This window comes from Portunus trituberculatus, chromosome 7 (genome assembly GCF_017591435.1).
Source record: "Portunus trituberculatus isolate SZX2019 chromosome 7, ASM1759143v1, whole genome shotgun sequence".
Lineage (NCBI taxonomy): Eukaryota > Metazoa > Arthropoda > Malacostraca > Decapoda > Portunidae > Portunus > Portunus trituberculatus.
The window spans coordinates 881243-898608 of NC_059261.1; the positions used below are offsets into that span (position 1 = coordinate 881243).

General features: G+C 39.8%; 1 protein-coding gene across 24 annotated transcripts in view; it reads left to right on the top strand.

Annotated features, from left to right (window-relative positions):
* The window catches only part of LOC123519045 (glutamine--fructose-6-phosphate aminotransferase [isomerizing] 2-like), a 38296-nt gene that overhangs the window by 6878 nt on the left and 14052 nt on the right, over nt 1–17366 (top strand). For 3 of the 24 annotated variants that reach the window (XM_045280200.1, XM_045280191.1, XM_045280209.1), the window contains exons 2-10: nt 2681–2788; nt 3012–3245; nt 3811–3977; nt 5390–5531; nt 7132–7176; nt 10074–10100; nt 13832–13840; nt 14950–14967; nt 16496–16510. In XM_045280200.1, coding sequence (XP_045136135.1) covers nt 2681–2788; nt 3012–3245; nt 3811–3977; nt 5390–5531; nt 7132–7176; nt 10074–10100; nt 13832–13840; nt 14950–14967; nt 16496–16510 — 765 coding nt within the window. The remainder of the gene's footprint in view (nt 1–2680; nt 2789–3011; nt 3246–3810; nt 3978–5389; nt 5532–7131; nt 7177–10073; nt 10101–13831; nt 13841–14949; nt 14968–16495; nt 16511–17366) is intronic. The other 21 variants (XM_045280229.1, XM_045280219.1, XM_045280245.1 and 18 more) reach the window with 21 other exon arrangements.

Consider the following 17366-nt stretch of genomic DNA (forward strand, 5'->3'; position numbering starts at 1 on the left):
CTAGAACCAGGACACGTTAACAACGTTAACAAGGAAACTCTTGGAGTTATATCACTTGAGAGAAAGCTCTCTTGGATTACAGTTGCCACACAACCTTGCAAACCTATAATATTTGTTCCGATTTATTATTTTAAATGTTATTCACACACACAGTGACTTATTTATCACTGTTACTAGTTACAAGTTGCAACTAGCTGCAAGTAACACTAGTTCACTGCCATAATGATCGAAAATTGTCTGATATAGTTCCTTTTTGGTAAATGTATTGCATGTTAGTCACATATAGTGTCTCCCTGTGAGGTACCAGTTCCTATCGACACTATCTCCTAGAAACATACTAATATTAATTAAAAATTGTGTCTGCTCCACATATGTAACACAATTTAAACTTAATAAACTAAGTCAATAAACCATGCATTTATTGTTACTCTTCCTGACGCTGCATTGTGGGTAAGGGGTACGTGATCAATACTGAAAGACTTCGAGGGGTACATAACATTAAAAAGGTTGAGAACCCCTGCTCTAAAGCTACGGCTTCTTGGACCTATAGTCTTAAGTTATGTTCACCAAATTTCACCTAAAATGTATACTGAATGGCCCAATAAACATATCAATATCAATATCTCTGTGTGCGTCATAATCACACACACGCTGCGCACTGGACGCCACAAGTCGTGTCAGCAGATTGGGCACAGTTGGTTAATCAGTGTCCATGTAGGAGTTAATACCCCCACCAGTCAGAAACACTTCCTTCAATCACCGCGACCACTGTCAAAGCCCACAAAAACGATTAGAGGAGTTGTAAAGAGTATTTTTCTTGTTGATAATGCAGAAAACTTATTAGCATGTCACTAGAATTACAGAAACGCCCTCGAGAAACCCGTGTCACTTCAACTAGAGCTCTTTGAAAAAAGTGAGGCGCGGAAGTGCTTCAGAATGTGGGCCAAGTAAGGTGACGTGAATTGTTACATCACTGACGGCTTATCGTAGTGCTTAGCACTGGCTTACCTGGCGAAGGATATCCCGTGATAAGATAACAGCCAGACACAGAGAGAGAGAGAGAGAGAGAGAGAGAGAGAGCAGGGCGGGGTGTTTGGTTTATTGCTTAACTTTCCGCTTACTTCTCCGTTAGAGAGAGAGAGAGAGAGAGAGAGTACTACTACTACTACTACTACTACTACTACTACTACTACTACTTTTTCTTCTTCGTCTTCTTTTCTTGTTTTTCTTCTTCTTCTTCTTCTTCTTCTTCTTCTTCTTCTTCTTCTTCTTCTTCTTCTTCTTCTTCTGCTTCTTCTTCCTCTTCCCCTTCCTCTGCTGCTGCTGCTGCTTCTACTACTACTACTACTACTACTACTACTACTACTACTACTACTACTACTAAATTAAAAAAGGATATTACAGTATTTGAGAGCATGCTGTTGAAATTTACTATTTGTCATCATCATCACCATCATCATCACCATCATCATCATCATCATCGTTTGAATCGGGAAGAGAAGAAAGCTACGAAACTTTTACTTACAGTTAAAACACCTCCTCCTCCTCCTCCTACTCCGAAGAGAAGTTGGGAGGAGAGTGAAAGGAAGGCGAGGATGTAAGGTGACCTCTAGACTAGACACTCTCTCTCTCTCTCTCTCTCTCTCTCTCTCTCTCTCTCTCTCTCTCTCTCTCTCTCTCTCTCTCTCTCATTTTACCGTTTTTCCATGACATTCTAATCCTTCTCCTCCTCCTCCTCCTCCTCCTTGTTCATGTTGTTCTTCTTGTTCTTGTTCTTTTCTCCTCCTTTCTACTTCTTGTTCTTGTTCTTATTTTTCTTCTTCTTCACCTCCTCCTCCTCCTCCTCCTCCTCCTCCTCCTCCTCCTCCTCCTCCTCCTCCAAATGACCTCCAACTTTTGACATTTCCCCTTGATCATATCCTTCCTCCTCCTCCTCCTCCTCCTTCTCTTTGGTTACTAGTTGTCTCGTATTGTGTAGATCCTTGACATCGATAGAGAGAGAGAGAGAGAGAGAGAGAGAGAGAGAGAGAGAGAGAGAGACGGTCTATCCATCCATCCATTTTTAATCTGTATTCTCTCTTTATCTCGTTTACTCTCTTCTTTTCTTTCAGTTTTGTTATTTGCGCATATGTGGTTTGGGCAGCTTCACGTGTGTGTGTGTGTGTGTGTGTGTGTGTGTGTGTGTGTGTGTGTGTGTGTGTGTGTGTTTACCTAGTTGTAATTTCAAAGGGCCTGGGCATGACGCTGGTGTGGGCCCGTCTCCATAGCTACGTTTGTCCAAGTTTTCTTTAAGCTCTGCACACTCCTTGCTGACACTTCCTTCATCTTCACTCAGGCTATTCCGTGCCGCTATACTTATGTGTGTGTGTGTGTGTGTGTGTGTGTGTGTGTGTGTGTGTGTGTGTGAAGAAATAGACATGTATTTATTAGTTTTGCATATATTAAGATTTTTCTCGTATGCTATTTTGCTACTACTACTACTACTACTACTACTACTACTACTACTACTACTACTACTACATTTTTTTCTTTGTTGTTTTGTTCTTGTTATTGTTCTTGTTCTTCATCTTCTGCTACTACTACTACTATATTTCTCCCTCCTTCTCCACCTCCTCCTCCTCCTCCTCCTCCTCCTGCTGTCACGAACACCTGTCTAATGAATGTCTCTCCTCCCTTGCAGGTATCTTCGCTTACCTAAATTACCTCTCCCCGAAGAGCCGTGCTGAGATTATCGAACTGCTCATCCGTGGTCTGGAGCGCCTTGAGTACCGCGGCTACGACTCCGCCGGTGAGAGAGAGAGAGAGAGAGAGAGAGAGTGTGTGTGTGTGTGTGTTGTAATGCTTGTAGAGTGAACTAAATTTAAGATAAGAGAGAGAGAGAGAGAGAGAGAGAGAGAGAGAGAGAGAGAGAGAGAGAGAGAGAGAATACAAAGAAAAATATATAAATAGATGTAAGAGAGAGAGAGAGAGAGCACAATATCCATGCACATTTTCTCCCCGTCGTACAACAGGAATAGGAATAGATGGTGTGAACTCTGGACTTACATTGGTGAAGCAGACAGGGAAGGTGAAGTGCCTGAGGGACAAGATTGAGGCCCAGCAAGACTCTCTGGACTTCGGCCGTGAGTTGGACATCCACGCTGGCATTGCGCACACACGCTGGGCCACGCACGGTGTTCCCTCTGACATCAACTCGCATCCCCAGCGCTCCGATTTGGACAACGAGTTCATTGTTGTCCATAATGGTGAGCATTGTGTTGTGAACTGTGAGTTTGCGTGAGGAATGTTGATATTTTTTTTTTTTTTATTTTGGTTTGTATTCAGAGAGGTTTCTTTACCGTGAATGCTTAAAGTTTGCCAAGGAGAAAACTAAGGAAAAACAGGCGCCTTTAGTTTTCAGTACCCGTGCAGGTTGGAGAGTATTAGCTTAAAGAAATAAGGGTTAAATGTCTTGAAAGTTGGGTTCTCAAGAGTGTTTTGCCGTGTTATTGTCATTAATGATGCATTTTTATTAATCTGTCACTAGAACCATAAAAACCCACCATTGAAAGCCATTGTCACATCAACTATTGAGGCTTTTGATAGTAGTAGTGGAGGTTTGGCGCTGAAGTATGGCAGTGTGTGTGTTTTGTGTGTGTGTGTGTGTGTGTGTGTAGAGTGAAGCATTGACACCATCACTCATCACCTCTCATCACCACCACTTACATCAGTACTCAAAACTTATCATCACTCAATGCAATTCATCACCACTCACCACCACACTTCTTACCACCACATAACCGCTGACCGCCACCACTCTCACCACAACAGGCATCATCACTAACTACAAGGATGTGAAGCAGTTCCTTATCCAGAAGGGCTTCAAGTTTGAGTCTGATACTGACACGGAAATCATTGCCAAGCTGATCAAGCACCTGCGTGACCTCCACCCGACCTACTCCTTCAGGGAACTGGTCGAACAAGTGATCCAGCAGTTGGTAAGTGGCTGACGTGACTTGTTGGTTGGCTGGTTGGTTGGTTGTCTGTTTTGTGCCTGGTAGGTAAGTCAAACGGCTTATTTATTGAGGCTGTTAAACATTAGCTTGGCTCAGATTTTATATGGTCCAGCAGCATTTTGAGTGAGCATGTGTTAGGTTGTAATGCAGGCAGATGAGGAGACAGGAATGCAGTAACTGGTCCATGTATGCTATGACGTGTGGCAGCCCAATTTTTATTTTTTTATTTATTTTTTTTTTTTGTCATAGCCTGTAGGTCTACTTAAAGAGCATAGGAAGTGCTGTCTAGCAGTGCAGGCAATTTTATTCATGGTGGTACCCATAATAGGGCCCATATTACCACCCAAACGCATCTTTGGTATAAGGCAATTTCACCTCCACGGTCCACCTAGACCCAGGGTATCATAGTGACATGTAGGTAACTTTAAACCACTTGACAAATGACAAGGTTTCAAGCTGGTATGTGGTGGGATTTGAATCTACGCGTGGACGTCTGTCTGATCTCCACTCTCTCTATCTTATCCACTACGCCACTGCCCCCATAAAATGCTGTACTACATGCATGTACTTCTATCAAAACCTCTACTTTTTGTAAGGTTTACTGATTTATACAAACAAGAAAAATCTGTTATGCTGCAGTTAAATCATGGTCTTGTCAGTTAGAGGTGAAGTACATCTGTTTAACTTTTAAAAGTGATGGGAACATGTAAGTAGACCAATGAACAAGTGAGAGCATCAGTCAGGCGCAGTGTCATTGTGCTCCCTAGGTCCTCACCTGCTTCAATTATGTACCATTACCACACACAGTACCTACCTCTACAGTGTTGCCATGTCTCTGGGTCCTCACCTGCCTCAGTCGTTACCATTGCCACACACCTGGTGACACGCTGTGTAGGTTATACACCTGGTAACTCACCTGGTTTTGTATCCCCTTGACATGAGTCAAGGGGATACCACAAACTTGCTGGCAAGCCAGTTCCTATGTACAACATTTGTTAGCAATATAAGTATGACAATTAGACTGAACTGAGCTATGTGGCATTGCAGGGTTTTTTAGGATATAACATTTAGTTGGCATACTCCTATAAGAGTGGGCCTAGACTATTGTGAAGGGCCAACTTGAAAGACTTGGCTAACTCTAGAGTAACTACATCATCAGGAAGAGAATTCCAAACATTGACACTTCTAGGGGAAAAAATGTCATCTGATTTCTGTTGTACAAGTAGAATAAGCAATCAGCTTTCCATTGCCTATGGGTTCCTCATAATGGTGGCAGACTGGGTGTATCCCTCAGTTCCAGACCACATCTCTCATGAAACTCTTTCCATTGTTTGAAACGCCTTCCTTTTTTTGAGTACAGATTGAGAACTAAATATCATTAAATTGTTCTGCAGGAGGGAGCTTTTGCCCTGGCTTTCAAGAGCAAGTACTTCCCTGGTGAGCTTGTGGTGACCCGCCGTGGCTCACCACTTCTCGTTGGAATCAAGACCAAGGAGAAGCTTGCCAGTGACCACATCCCAGTCCTGTACAGCAAGGGTAAGTGTCACCACCCACCAGTGGCCCTTTACTTTACTGTTAACCAAGTGGGGTTTTGGTAGGCTGGTTTTGCCTTCTGTGATTTCCAGTTTTTCTTTGTCTGGGGTTGGAGTGTTCACAGGTTAGGCACAACATACAGTACATGTACTGGAGTGCTGGAACACTTCAGTAATTGTCTCATCAACTATAGGGATTGAAAATTGCAGATTAGGTTAAAAACTGTACAAATAGATTGATTGATATTGATATAAATTGGCTTGGATAAAAGAGATCAGGATAAATAAAAAAAAAACTGGTCTAAAATTAAACTATCTATTTTGATTGACAAGGGAAACAGTGCAAATTGGTTGAAAATTATGTGCATTGGCTTAGATGAAAAAAAAAAAGTTGCTCTGGAAACTGCTAATATTATTTTGAAAGTAAAAAAAAGGAATGTCTCACAGACACCGGAGATGAATTGAAAAAAAAAAAAATAAATAAATGAAATAAATAAAACTGATGAAAATTAAAACAAAGAAAAATAGATAAAACTTCCAAGCCAGAAAACTTTGCCTGATGAGCTTAACAAGCTGGCATGAAATCTGTACAAGCCAATTGAGAATATTATGATTTAACACAAACAGTAAATAGTAAATTGGCCCAAGACTCCTCTGTAAGGTGTCCCAAAAGTGCAACTGTTGATCTAAATCTGTTGGTCACCGATTCTTTCCTGCTTGACTTGAGCTCAGCAGTGAAGGCAACAAAAGGAGATACAACCCTTACTTATTTGTTCTGCCATCCCTGTCTGTTCCCTGTTGCCTTACAAAATCTCTATACATTCTTTTTTACATGTAGTATATATTCCTACTTTGATTTGGTGCAACTTCCTTTTTTATTTTTGTATAGTGTGTGTGTGTGTGTGTGTGTGTGTGTGTGTGTGTGTGTGTGTGTGTGTGTGTGTGAACCATTGTTTAAAATTTGTATTTTTATCTTATACATCAGGAAATTTTTACTCTTCTTTTTCCAGGTGTGCAATTATTATTATTATTATTTTATTATTATTATTATTATTATTATTATTATTATTGTTATATATTTCCTGTGAATGCTTAAAATAATGCAAGTTATAGTTACAGATCCTAAGTAGATGGAATGCAGCAGATGGTGGTGGTGGTGGTGGTGGTGGTGGTGGTGGTGGTGGTGGTGAAGGATACTGCCCCATTACTTCTAGGGACTCTGAGGGGCCTGGCACACCCTCTGACTTACCCCCACACAAAGCTCTTTCCTTTGGCCTTGGCATTCCCTGTGTTGAGACTGAAGGTAGAAAAGCCTCACATTTAACATTAGGCCTCACAATCTTCATGCCTCTTGCTTCTTAACGCTGAAAATTGAACCCATTTTCATGTAATTTTGTCAGTGTTTGTGACACCCAGTAGTGGACATGACACCTTTTTAAAAACCAGTATGTGTCCACTTGTGGTCCTTATACACACACTTAACTGCTGTTCTGGTGATGCATTGGGTGTGACACATCACTCCTCACTGAGTTGGGTGTGCCAGGTGCCTCAAAATGCAAAGTGGTGGATACTAACGCTGGCATCTCATTCTTGGTCGGGCTAAGACGGGTGCGAGTTTGGTGGGCGGAGTCTGGCCAGCAGAGAGAGAGGCAAGTTTAGCTTTTTGGTGGTGGCGGCGTTGGTGCCACTGCTGCCGCTGCCGCTACTGCTGCTGCTGCTGCTGCTGTACCTATTACTGCATGACTCATGGCTCATGTTTGAGTAGCATTTGTAGTGCATCTCTAACCTCACCTCATGTCACTCCGTCATACCCCCACCCCCACTTTCTCATCTGTCATGTCTTATACATCTTTTTCTTTTCCTTTGTGGTATCATCCTTCCTTTTCTGTCCCAGGTTTCCTTGTCACCAATTTTTTCCCCTCAGTCTCCAGGGTTTCCTCTCAGCTCTGTACCAGTAACTATACTATTGGATCTCATCCAGTCATTTATGGCCTGGGTTCAAATCCTTGCCAAACCCAGTTGCCCGGTGGAAGATGTAGTGTTCTCCCATTAACCCTAGTGGTGCCACATGACCCAAGGTGTTGGAATATTTCCCATCTTTTTCCAATCACTTACCACTGTGTTTGAAAAGCAACTTCTTATTTCCATTTTAGAACTTGCTACTTGTCCTATCTTGAATAGGTAACCCTAAAAATCCTGTCTGCCTCACACTTGCTATATCTGTAACGACACTTCAGTACCTCTAGAAAGTGGTCTGTTAACCCTTTAATCTGTGTACACTTCAATGTACTTTTACTTCTTTAAATAATCTTTTCTTAATCCCTATCCTGTTTGTGAATCCCACCCCTCTTCCATCTTTTAGATTTTACTCCTCATTGCCCTCATCCCTGTTTCCCTGCATGTGGCCAACCATCTGCAGTGTTTCCCTGGCTTGGTTACCCCTAAACAATATAGTATTTCTCTCACTAATGTTATTTAGTGTGGTGTGGCAGGCCTTGCTCCTACTTCATGTAGATACTGAAGCTGTAAATATTAATGCTATATGAAGCTTGGCAGGTGTGTATGAACTTGGGGTACATGATAGGGTAAAGTGGTTGTTTGGTACTAGTGAAGGTGTTAGTGGTGGTGGTAGTGGTAGTGGTGGTAGTACTAATTGGTGGTGGTGGTGGTGGTCATGGTGATGATAATGTGTGTGTGTGTGTGTGTGTGTGTGTGTGTGTGTGTGTGTGTGTGTGTGTGTGTGTATAGGGGTATAGAATCGTGTTGTTTCAGGTAAAGAGCATTAAAATAACTTTTCTAATGACTGTCGTGTGTTTTCCTTCAAGTCTTCGTGGCAACTAGTGATATGTCATGCCTCCCATTTCCTCATATTTATTTTCTCTGATGTCTTGTATTATTACCAGTATTACCTCCTTTATCTGTGTATTTATTTCCTAGGCAGCATGGATTGTTCTCTCCTCCAAACCAATTGAATACTCCACATTATGTCTTGTTCACCTTCCCTCTTCATTCTGTTTAACTATTTTTTTTATTTAATTTCCAGTTTGCATAACATTTTGTCCTTTCAGTTTTGCTATTTTTTCTTTGTGTGATGCCCTGCTCTTCCCAGTGTCCCATCAATGTTCCCCATCAATGTCCTATGAATATCCTTGCAATTCCCAGTCAATGCCCCATCAGTACCTTTCAGTTCTTAGGATGTCTTATGTTATGAATTCTACACTAGTATGTCCTTTTGACTTTGTTTTCCTTATTGTGTGCTCCTCTTTTTCCCTTTTTTTTTTCTTTTTTAGTAGCATTTATTAGTCGGGTGAGAGCTGCATCCTCCTCTTACAGTGTTCTTTTAGCACAGTCGTGGTCACAAGTCAGGTAATCTGCTACACTTCTCTTGTGATTTCCCTCAGCCCTCAAGTCAGTAAATACTTTGTCTCCTGATACAAGCTGCTTGCTTCTAACAGGCTCTAGTGGAAGTTGTTGGGATCTTCAAGGATGGTTTTATGATTCTTGTGATAGTTTAGCAGTGTCTGGTTAAAGTTGCTGGAGTTTACAAAGGTGTTTCCATGATCTTAGTGATAGTTCAACCAGTTCTAGTTAAAGTTACTGCAGGTTTGAAAGGGTGTTTTTCATATTATTTTAGTGATAGTCTAACACACTTCATTTGTTTTTTTTGTTTTTTTTGAGAATATTTTCATTATTTTGATAGTTTAGAAGGTTCCAGTTGATGTTCTTGGGATTTTCAAGGGTTTTCATTATTCTTGTGATAGTTTAACAGGACATTCTGGAAGTTACTAGATTTTTTTTAAGGCTGTTTGTCATCTTAGTGGTAGTTTATGAAAGATCGTGTACTATCAAAGGACGAGAAGAAAGACACCCTCAATAACTTAACTAATTTTCACATAGGTCTTTCAAAGCAATCCTAGAGAGAGAGAGAGAGAGAGAGAGTACTACAGGTGAGACTACTGGGCTGTCTTCTCATCTGTCAGGAGTGAGTGAGTGAGGCAGTTGTGAAGGAGTCAGTCAGCAGATCAGAGGGCTGATATCTGAGGGAGAACATTGGAGTGGAATGGAGTGCAGTGTATCATGTGACTTGTGACCACGGCTGTACATGTAGAGGGTAAACCCAAAAAAGTACAGACGCATGTAATTTGTATGTATTTAATTACTTTCACTCAAAACTGCCTTTAGAAAGTTGTTTACTGTTTGATGTATCTCTTTTGTGAGAGCAGCATTAGCCATAAAAGCATAACAAGGCTTACTGAGAGTGTCAATCCCTAAAGAGTCATCAAAAAGTATCAAAATTGTAGGATCAGTGTCATGAAAACTGGAAAGACTTCATTATTTGCTGCATTTTTCCATCGAACACTTGCAAACAAACCAGCAGGAGAAAGTCAGGTGGGAATGAGTGATGTTATTGATGTGTCCAGACTTTTGGGTCAGCCTGTAGATGTCATGTATTCTTATTAACACCTCCTCTTCCTTCCCCATCCCCCGCCCCTCCACCGGCCGCTGTGTGCCCCCGCCCCATCCATCCCTTCCCACCGGTTTGCAGATTGCCCTGAGAAAGTTGACTTACAAGGTACCTCTTTTGTTCTCTTCCTCTTCATCATCTCTCTCTCTCTCTCTCTCTCTCTCTCTCTCTCTCTCTCTCTCTCTCTCTCTCTCTCTCTCTCTCTCTCTCTCTCTCTCTCTCTCTCTCTCTCTCTCTCTCTCTCTCTCTCTCTCTGATTTTTTTTTTTATTTTTCTTTTTGTTTTTTTTGTGTTTTTTGTTTTGATCTTTATTGATTTGTTTTTTTCTTCAGTTTTATAGATTGCTTTCTTTACTGTGTTCTCTCTCTCTCTCTCTCTCTCTCTCTCTCTCTCTCATTTATTTTGAATTTATATTGATTTGCTTTATTCTCGTTCATGCTGAATTTATATTGCTTTGCTTTCTCTCGTTCTCTCTCTCTCTCTCTCTCTCTCTCTCTCTCTCTCTCTCTCTCTCTCTCTCTCTCTCTCTCTCTCTCTCTCTCTCTCTCTCTCTCTCTCTCTCTCTCTCTCTCTCTCTCTCTCTCTCTCTCAATGTAATCTTATATTATTCACCTCCTTATCCTCCTCCTCCTCCTCCTCCTCCTCCTGATTAAAAAAAAAAAAAATATCATCCGGAAAGCAACAAATTCCTGGAAAACTTACATTTTGCAAAAAGGAGAATTAAAAGATCAATTTGTGTATAAATATAAGCAACATAATTTTGGTTTAAAACTTCATGAATATTACTTGAAAAACTGCTAAAGTGACTCCATCAGTTCACTTCCAAATCACACACGTCAGTTACTTGTAGAATGTCGTCTCTCTAGCAGAAGTTGTCTGTCTTTGAAACAACCTCCGAATTCTGCGTTTCCTCTCACAATTCCTTCACCTTTCTCTCTAGAATGTTGTCACTCTTGCAAAAGTTGTCCGTCTTTGAAACAACCTCTGATTTATGCGTTTCCTCTCACAATTCCCTCACCTCTCTCTCCCTCTGTACTTCCGTGATTAACCACTAACTCTGGGACGTGCTTGGTGGCTGTCGGCAATTTTATTTCTGCAGGCAAGGATTGTAAAGGATTCTACTAACACATTAACACATTACCCTACATTATCTCTCATATTCTTCCATGTTTTAACTTCTTGTCTCCACTCCTTTGAACTTACCCTTGTGTAAGTTACTGGTGCTTTCAAGGATGTATTCTGTCATTGTGGTGACTGTAAGGATAATTCTAACATGTGGGTTTTAAGTGGTCTCATAATTATTGTAATGGTGGTTTAACTGGCTATAGTGAAAGTTATTGGGGTTTTTCAAGAGTGTTTTTCACAATTCTAGTGATAGTTCAGTAGCTTTTTGTGGAAGTTATTTGGTATTTTCAAGTGTGTTTTATGATTCTGGTGTTGTAGTGGAAGTTATCATGGCTTCTAAACAAGTTTCTCATAATTCTAGTGATAGTTTAAGTCTTTAATGGAAGTTACTGGGGTTTTTAAGGGTGTTTTCATGATTCTATTGATAATATTATGCAAGTTCCCTTTACTGCCAGTGGGAAAATACCCATGAGAAACTGCATAATAATATTTGTAGCTTGTAAACATTACTGCTGATGAGAAGTCAACGTTGATGGAAGCAAGTTTGTGGTAAAGGAAGTAGCTAGGAGAAATTATCATCAGCTCAAGTCTTCATGCAAGATTCTCTCTCTCTCTCTCTCTCTCTCTCTCTCTCTCTCTCTCTCTCTCTCTCTCTCTCTCTCTCTCTCTCTCTCTCTCTCTCTGGTGTATGTTTGTGTGTAGGTGTCAGTTCAATCTCAAATCTCATCTTTCTCTATTGAGTTATTTTCTCTGTGGACTAACACCTACTTTTATATAGTTGTTTTTTGATTAACTAACCATTGCTTTAGGGGGAGAATGGTGTGTGAGTCTGTCAGAAGCTGGTTAGTATACTAGGTGATACTGTGCTGTGGGTTGCTGTGTCTTTAGCTCCTTCAGTACAATGATGAGTTTTCATATTCATTCTGCTTACTATTTGGTGATTTGATATGGCTTCAGAAACTTATGTGGGGAGGATTAAAATAGTGAAGACTCTGTCCATTAATCTTTTGACCTCCACACACCCTTCCTAATCTAAGTGAAATTGCCCAAGCATACCCAAACTCATGGTAAATTGCGTCCCAGTACTGAAGGAGTTAAGATCTGATTGAGAAACACCGTGCTTTCTCTCCATGACCATTTTCAAAGGCCACAGAGATAATTTGTTGGGTTTTAAAGAGTTTCCCCTCTTAATAAGGTAAAAATCATGTTGATCTCTCACTAGATCCATGAAAACATCTTTAAAACCCATACAACTTTAAGTGAGCCTTTTGAAAGAAGTGGAGGTGTGGCGCAGGAGTGTGGTGTGGAGTAGTGGAGTGTGGTGTGGAGTGGTGGAGTGTGGGGGCTGTTTGTGGGTGTTGCATGAGTGAGGGAGGTGTAGCAAAATGACTCAGGTAGTTTGTTGGTGAGGGTTGTGATCCTGTGATGTCGTGTGATTCATTCTTCCATGCACCATCACTATCAGCAATCACCTCAACTAATCCAACGTTGGGAAACTTTTACGTGTTGGAATGTTTATGTGTGTGTGTTTTTGTGCATGATTGTGTAGGTGATTCCATGCGATGCTTTGTGTTCCTCCATGTCCTCTTTTATTACTAATTGTCATAATATTCAACAGAGCCTTTAACTTAATATTGGTAAGTCATTTTCCTTTATATGAGTCTGTCAGTTGATTAGCTATTTGTGCTTGTTTCTAAAGTAAGGCTAAAATACTTGTTCTTAAAGACTCACGGATGAGAAGATTTCATTAATGTAAGGAGTTTGTGACTAATATATTTATCTGAATAGAGCTTGTACTACTTGCCACCTGGCCCTTGCTGACATCACTCCCCTAGTTTCCCCTTCTCGTGGCCTCATCATTTGCATTGTCAATTGTACCTCGTGCCAGGCAGAGGAATGATTTGTACAGTGCTAACAGTACATACCTTGCTGTGAGTAGAGCTGTTGTTACTGTCAAAAGTGTGCTCAAACATTATCAGTGTTTCCTCTCAGCCTTAAACACTTTGATCTGCTGATTGTTTCCTTACAAAACCTGACAGCAGATAGACTCATGGTAAATAGAGCATTGTGATGGAAGGAAATGCTAGACACACTGGAAATGCATGCAGCTTCTAATAATTATGAGTTTGCATTCACACCTAAAAATTTATTTCAGACCTGATGACAATTTGATCCTGATGACTAAGTGTCTGTACTTTGCTCTCTTGATCAGAGTTTCCATCCCATCCAGGGCAGTTCTCATGGCTAGATTTACCCTGACAAGATAAATTTCTAAGCATTTCTGTGGATTGCATTCTTAATTATGGATCTCACTTTTTGAGGTAGTTGCACATTGTGATTTTCAAGGATATTTTCATGATTCCAGTGACGTAGTGTGATGAGCATTTTTCACTCAGTAGGAAAAACACCCACGACAATTGACTAGCCATCTCTTGAAGACAATCCTGATGAAAGTGCTTCAAAACTTTTTTAAGACTCACTGAAGCCAAGAGGCAGGAAGGGAAGCATATCCCCTGCAGGTCTCTACTGGAATTGGCTCTGACTCACAGCAAGCTCACAGACATGCATGAATAGCATAGTTGAGTGCCACAGGAAGGTTACAAAGGGGGACTCGGCTAGTGATCTCAGCCTTACCAGAACCTTGACTTACCTCTTGTTTTCTTGATCCTCTCCATCCCTGCCTGAACTCCCACACCCTGCTGATCCTCCACTAGACTTGGAAGGTAAAGGTTGTATGGTTCTTAGCTCACTTGTGTCGCCCTCAGCCTCGTCTTGCTCTCTCTCCGTCTCAAGCAGCAATAACTGTGTTGATCTCTCATTCTTAAATATTTTGCATTTTATCCAAGCTATTTTCACTTGACTAGTGGAAATTATTGAGGTTTTCAAGAGTATTTTTTATAATTCTGATGGTAGTTTAACAGTCTAAAGGGCACTATTGTGGTTTTCAAGGGTATTTTAACAATTCTGATGGTAGTTTAATTGGCTGTAATGCAAGTTATTGGGATTTTCAATGGTGTTTTCATGATTCTAGAGATTGTATAGCAAAGAATCTGCATCATCAGTGACAAGAGTACTCATGAAAACCTCACTAACCATTTTGTAGCTTTTGAAAACTGTCCTGCTGAGAGAAGGTGGTGTTTAAGCATGTGAAGCTTAGTGTGGCCATCAGTCACTGAGGTGTTGCCAGCGTGACAAGGAGGCTGAGGGCGGCAGTGAGACTGTCTTGTGTGTGAAAGATGTCATTAACTGTATTATAACTGTAAATACTGTACCTATATTGTTATGTATCCACTTAGAGCATCCTACTTTGTAAAGTCTTCACTCATAATTGTACTGGTACCTTTATCAGTTGTTTTGAATCTTTTTGTCTTTTATAGTGCATGTGGCATTAGGTTCAGATTTAACTTTTGTTTGTGGATAGATGGATAGATCTCTCTTTTCTTTTGCATGTATCATTCATTTATACTGCTCATTTTGTGTGTGTGTGTGTGTGTGTGTGCGTGTGTGTGGTCACCTTAAGACTCCCTTCACATGAGTATTTTTTCCTGAATGGTTCAGGAATCAATGAGGTTCAGTGAGACGCTTCACACACACTGGCTATGTGGCGGCAGTGGTTCTTATTGAATTTCATTGATTTTTAAACTACCCGAGAAAACCAAGTGTGAAACCAAGTGTGGAGAGGATGCTCGTGTGTTGGGAGCCTGAGACACACACCACAACCATGTTTTTTTTTTATTTGTTTTTATTTTCTTTGTAATAATCTCTCATGTTTCTTTCTTCCTCTTTCTCTTCCTCTTCTTACTCCTCCTCTCTCCACCTCCTCCACACCCAGGCCTCCCCCCCAAGGAAGGTAATGCTCTTGTGTCTTTTGTCAGTCATTCTCAGTCACAAAGAATAGTGAATAAAGTAAAGTAATTCATTAATTTTGTAGATGCCTTTTATTGCTTTGGTTTGTTGAATTTGTTTGTATATTTCTTTATTTGATTTTCTTCTCTCTGTTAATTAATTTTAAAGAAATAGGAAGACTATTGATTTTTTATGTGTAAATTAGACTTTGGCAGTATTTATTATTATTATTATTATTATTATTATTATTATTATTATTGTTTTTATTATGAATATTTCATTATGTTTTTGTTAATACTTGAACTAATCTTTTAAGTCATCATTATTGTGTCATTTTGTGGTTGAATTATGGCAAATAATCCGACAGTATTATCAGTTGTGAATTCATTTTATAAAGGCAAATATTTTGAAGTCTGTCAATCATTTATTCATGTGATTTTGTTTACCCCAAGTCACTTTTCCTCATATTCCTTTCTAAAGAATCATTGGTTCCACTGACAGCAATTAACCTTGGCTCACAGTTATCCAACACTGCACATTACAGCTGAAGTAGAACACTGTGTTGAGTCTGTAGTGGAGATTCTGTACTAAAGCTCTTCATCTCTAACTGCATGAGGAAATCTTCATGAACTTTGCCTCAGATTACTTTCTCTGTTTTCTTCCATAGACCAGTTGCATTTAATAGCAGTGACAATTTAGGCATTCTGGAAAGGTAGCATGAATTTTTATGTCTATTTATTTGGCATGTGGTAGGACTAATTCTGTTACTCACTAAAAATAGCAAGACATCTTGTATATATGTATGTATCAAATTAAGCCTTGTCCACTTTTACCATAGCATTGTAACAGGTCATTGCAGTTGATAAGTTACTGCATCTCACAATGATAAATGTGCTTTTGAGTTTTCACTCCAGAATCTGCATTTTAAAGAGTTTTGATGTTTTATGGTGACTGGCAACTTTCAACAGGCTCTGATGGAAATTATTAGTTTTCAAGTGTTTTCTTAATTCTGGTGATAATTTAACAGGCTGCACTGTAAGTTGTTCATTTATTTTCATAAAGGTGTTTTCATCATTGTAGTGATTGTATAGACACTGATTGAAGGAATTGGAATTTTGAAAGTGTTTTTTTTTTTTTGTGATTCTGATGATAATTTAACAGGTTCAAGTCAGTGTAGTGGAAGACCTTAGAGTTTTCAAGGCTGTTTTCATGTGTCTAGTGATAGTTTGCCAGACTAGTCAAAGTTACTGGGATTTTCAAGAGTTCCACTACAGCCTGTTGAAAGTAACTTAACTTAAACAAGACAAAGTAATGTCTGAGAATATGGGTTGAAGTGAGGACAAGGCTTGTGTGATATTGTTAGTCAGTTAGTTAGAGAGAGTAGACAGTGCTGGAGGTGTGTAGCAGAGTGGCAGAATGCAGGTAGCTCATACTCTTGCTCATCTTTCCATTTGCATTTTTGGTTGGCCTTGCTCCTGCCTGATGCTGCATGCCCTCACCCCCACCCTCACCCACCCCCCTATACCCCTCAGCTGAAGGCTCAGCAGGTAAGTCTCTCTCTCTCTCTCTCTCTCTCTCTCTCTCTCTCTCTCTCTCTCTCTCTCTCTCTCTCTCTCTCTCTCTCTCTCTCTCTCTCAATGTCAGTCGGAAGATTTCTTTTCTTGTTTCTTCTTGTGTTTGAATATATATTTTTCTTTTCTTAAATGAGTGTTATATATATATATATATATAATATATATATATATATATATATATATATATATATATATATATATATATATATATATATATATATATATATATATATATATATATATAATGCATTAGTTTTCATTGTTTCTGAGAATTATTATTATTATTATTATTATTATTATTATTATATTACTACTACTAGTAGTAGTAGTAGTAGTAGTAGTAGTAGTAGTAGTAATAGTATTGCCATTATTACTATTAATGCCATCGTTGTTGCTGCTTCTTTTACAAATGACATCTTTAGAGTGATACCTAATTACTCAAGTCATAGAAGTCATCTATAAACAACCAGAATTCACAGAAACAACAAACACAGAAATCAGATGTACATTCAGACCACTATGTGTGTGTGTGTGTGTGTGTGTGTGTGTGTGTGTGTGTGTGTGTGTGTGTGTGTGTGTGTGTCATCATACACCATCCATCCCACTCTAACACAGCAACATGGGATAACACTGTCCTCTCATGTACATAGCTAGCAGTCTCAAGTGGAGGCTATCAGGTTGCCATGATGTGTTCATGAGTGTAGTGATAGATAGGTAAGCAAGGTTTCTGCTGCACTGGAGAGAAAGTAAAAAACTAAACAAATCATGAGTGTGGTCTTTGAAGAGTCATGAGAGAAATAACAGAACATTTAAAGACAAGCTTTTCAGA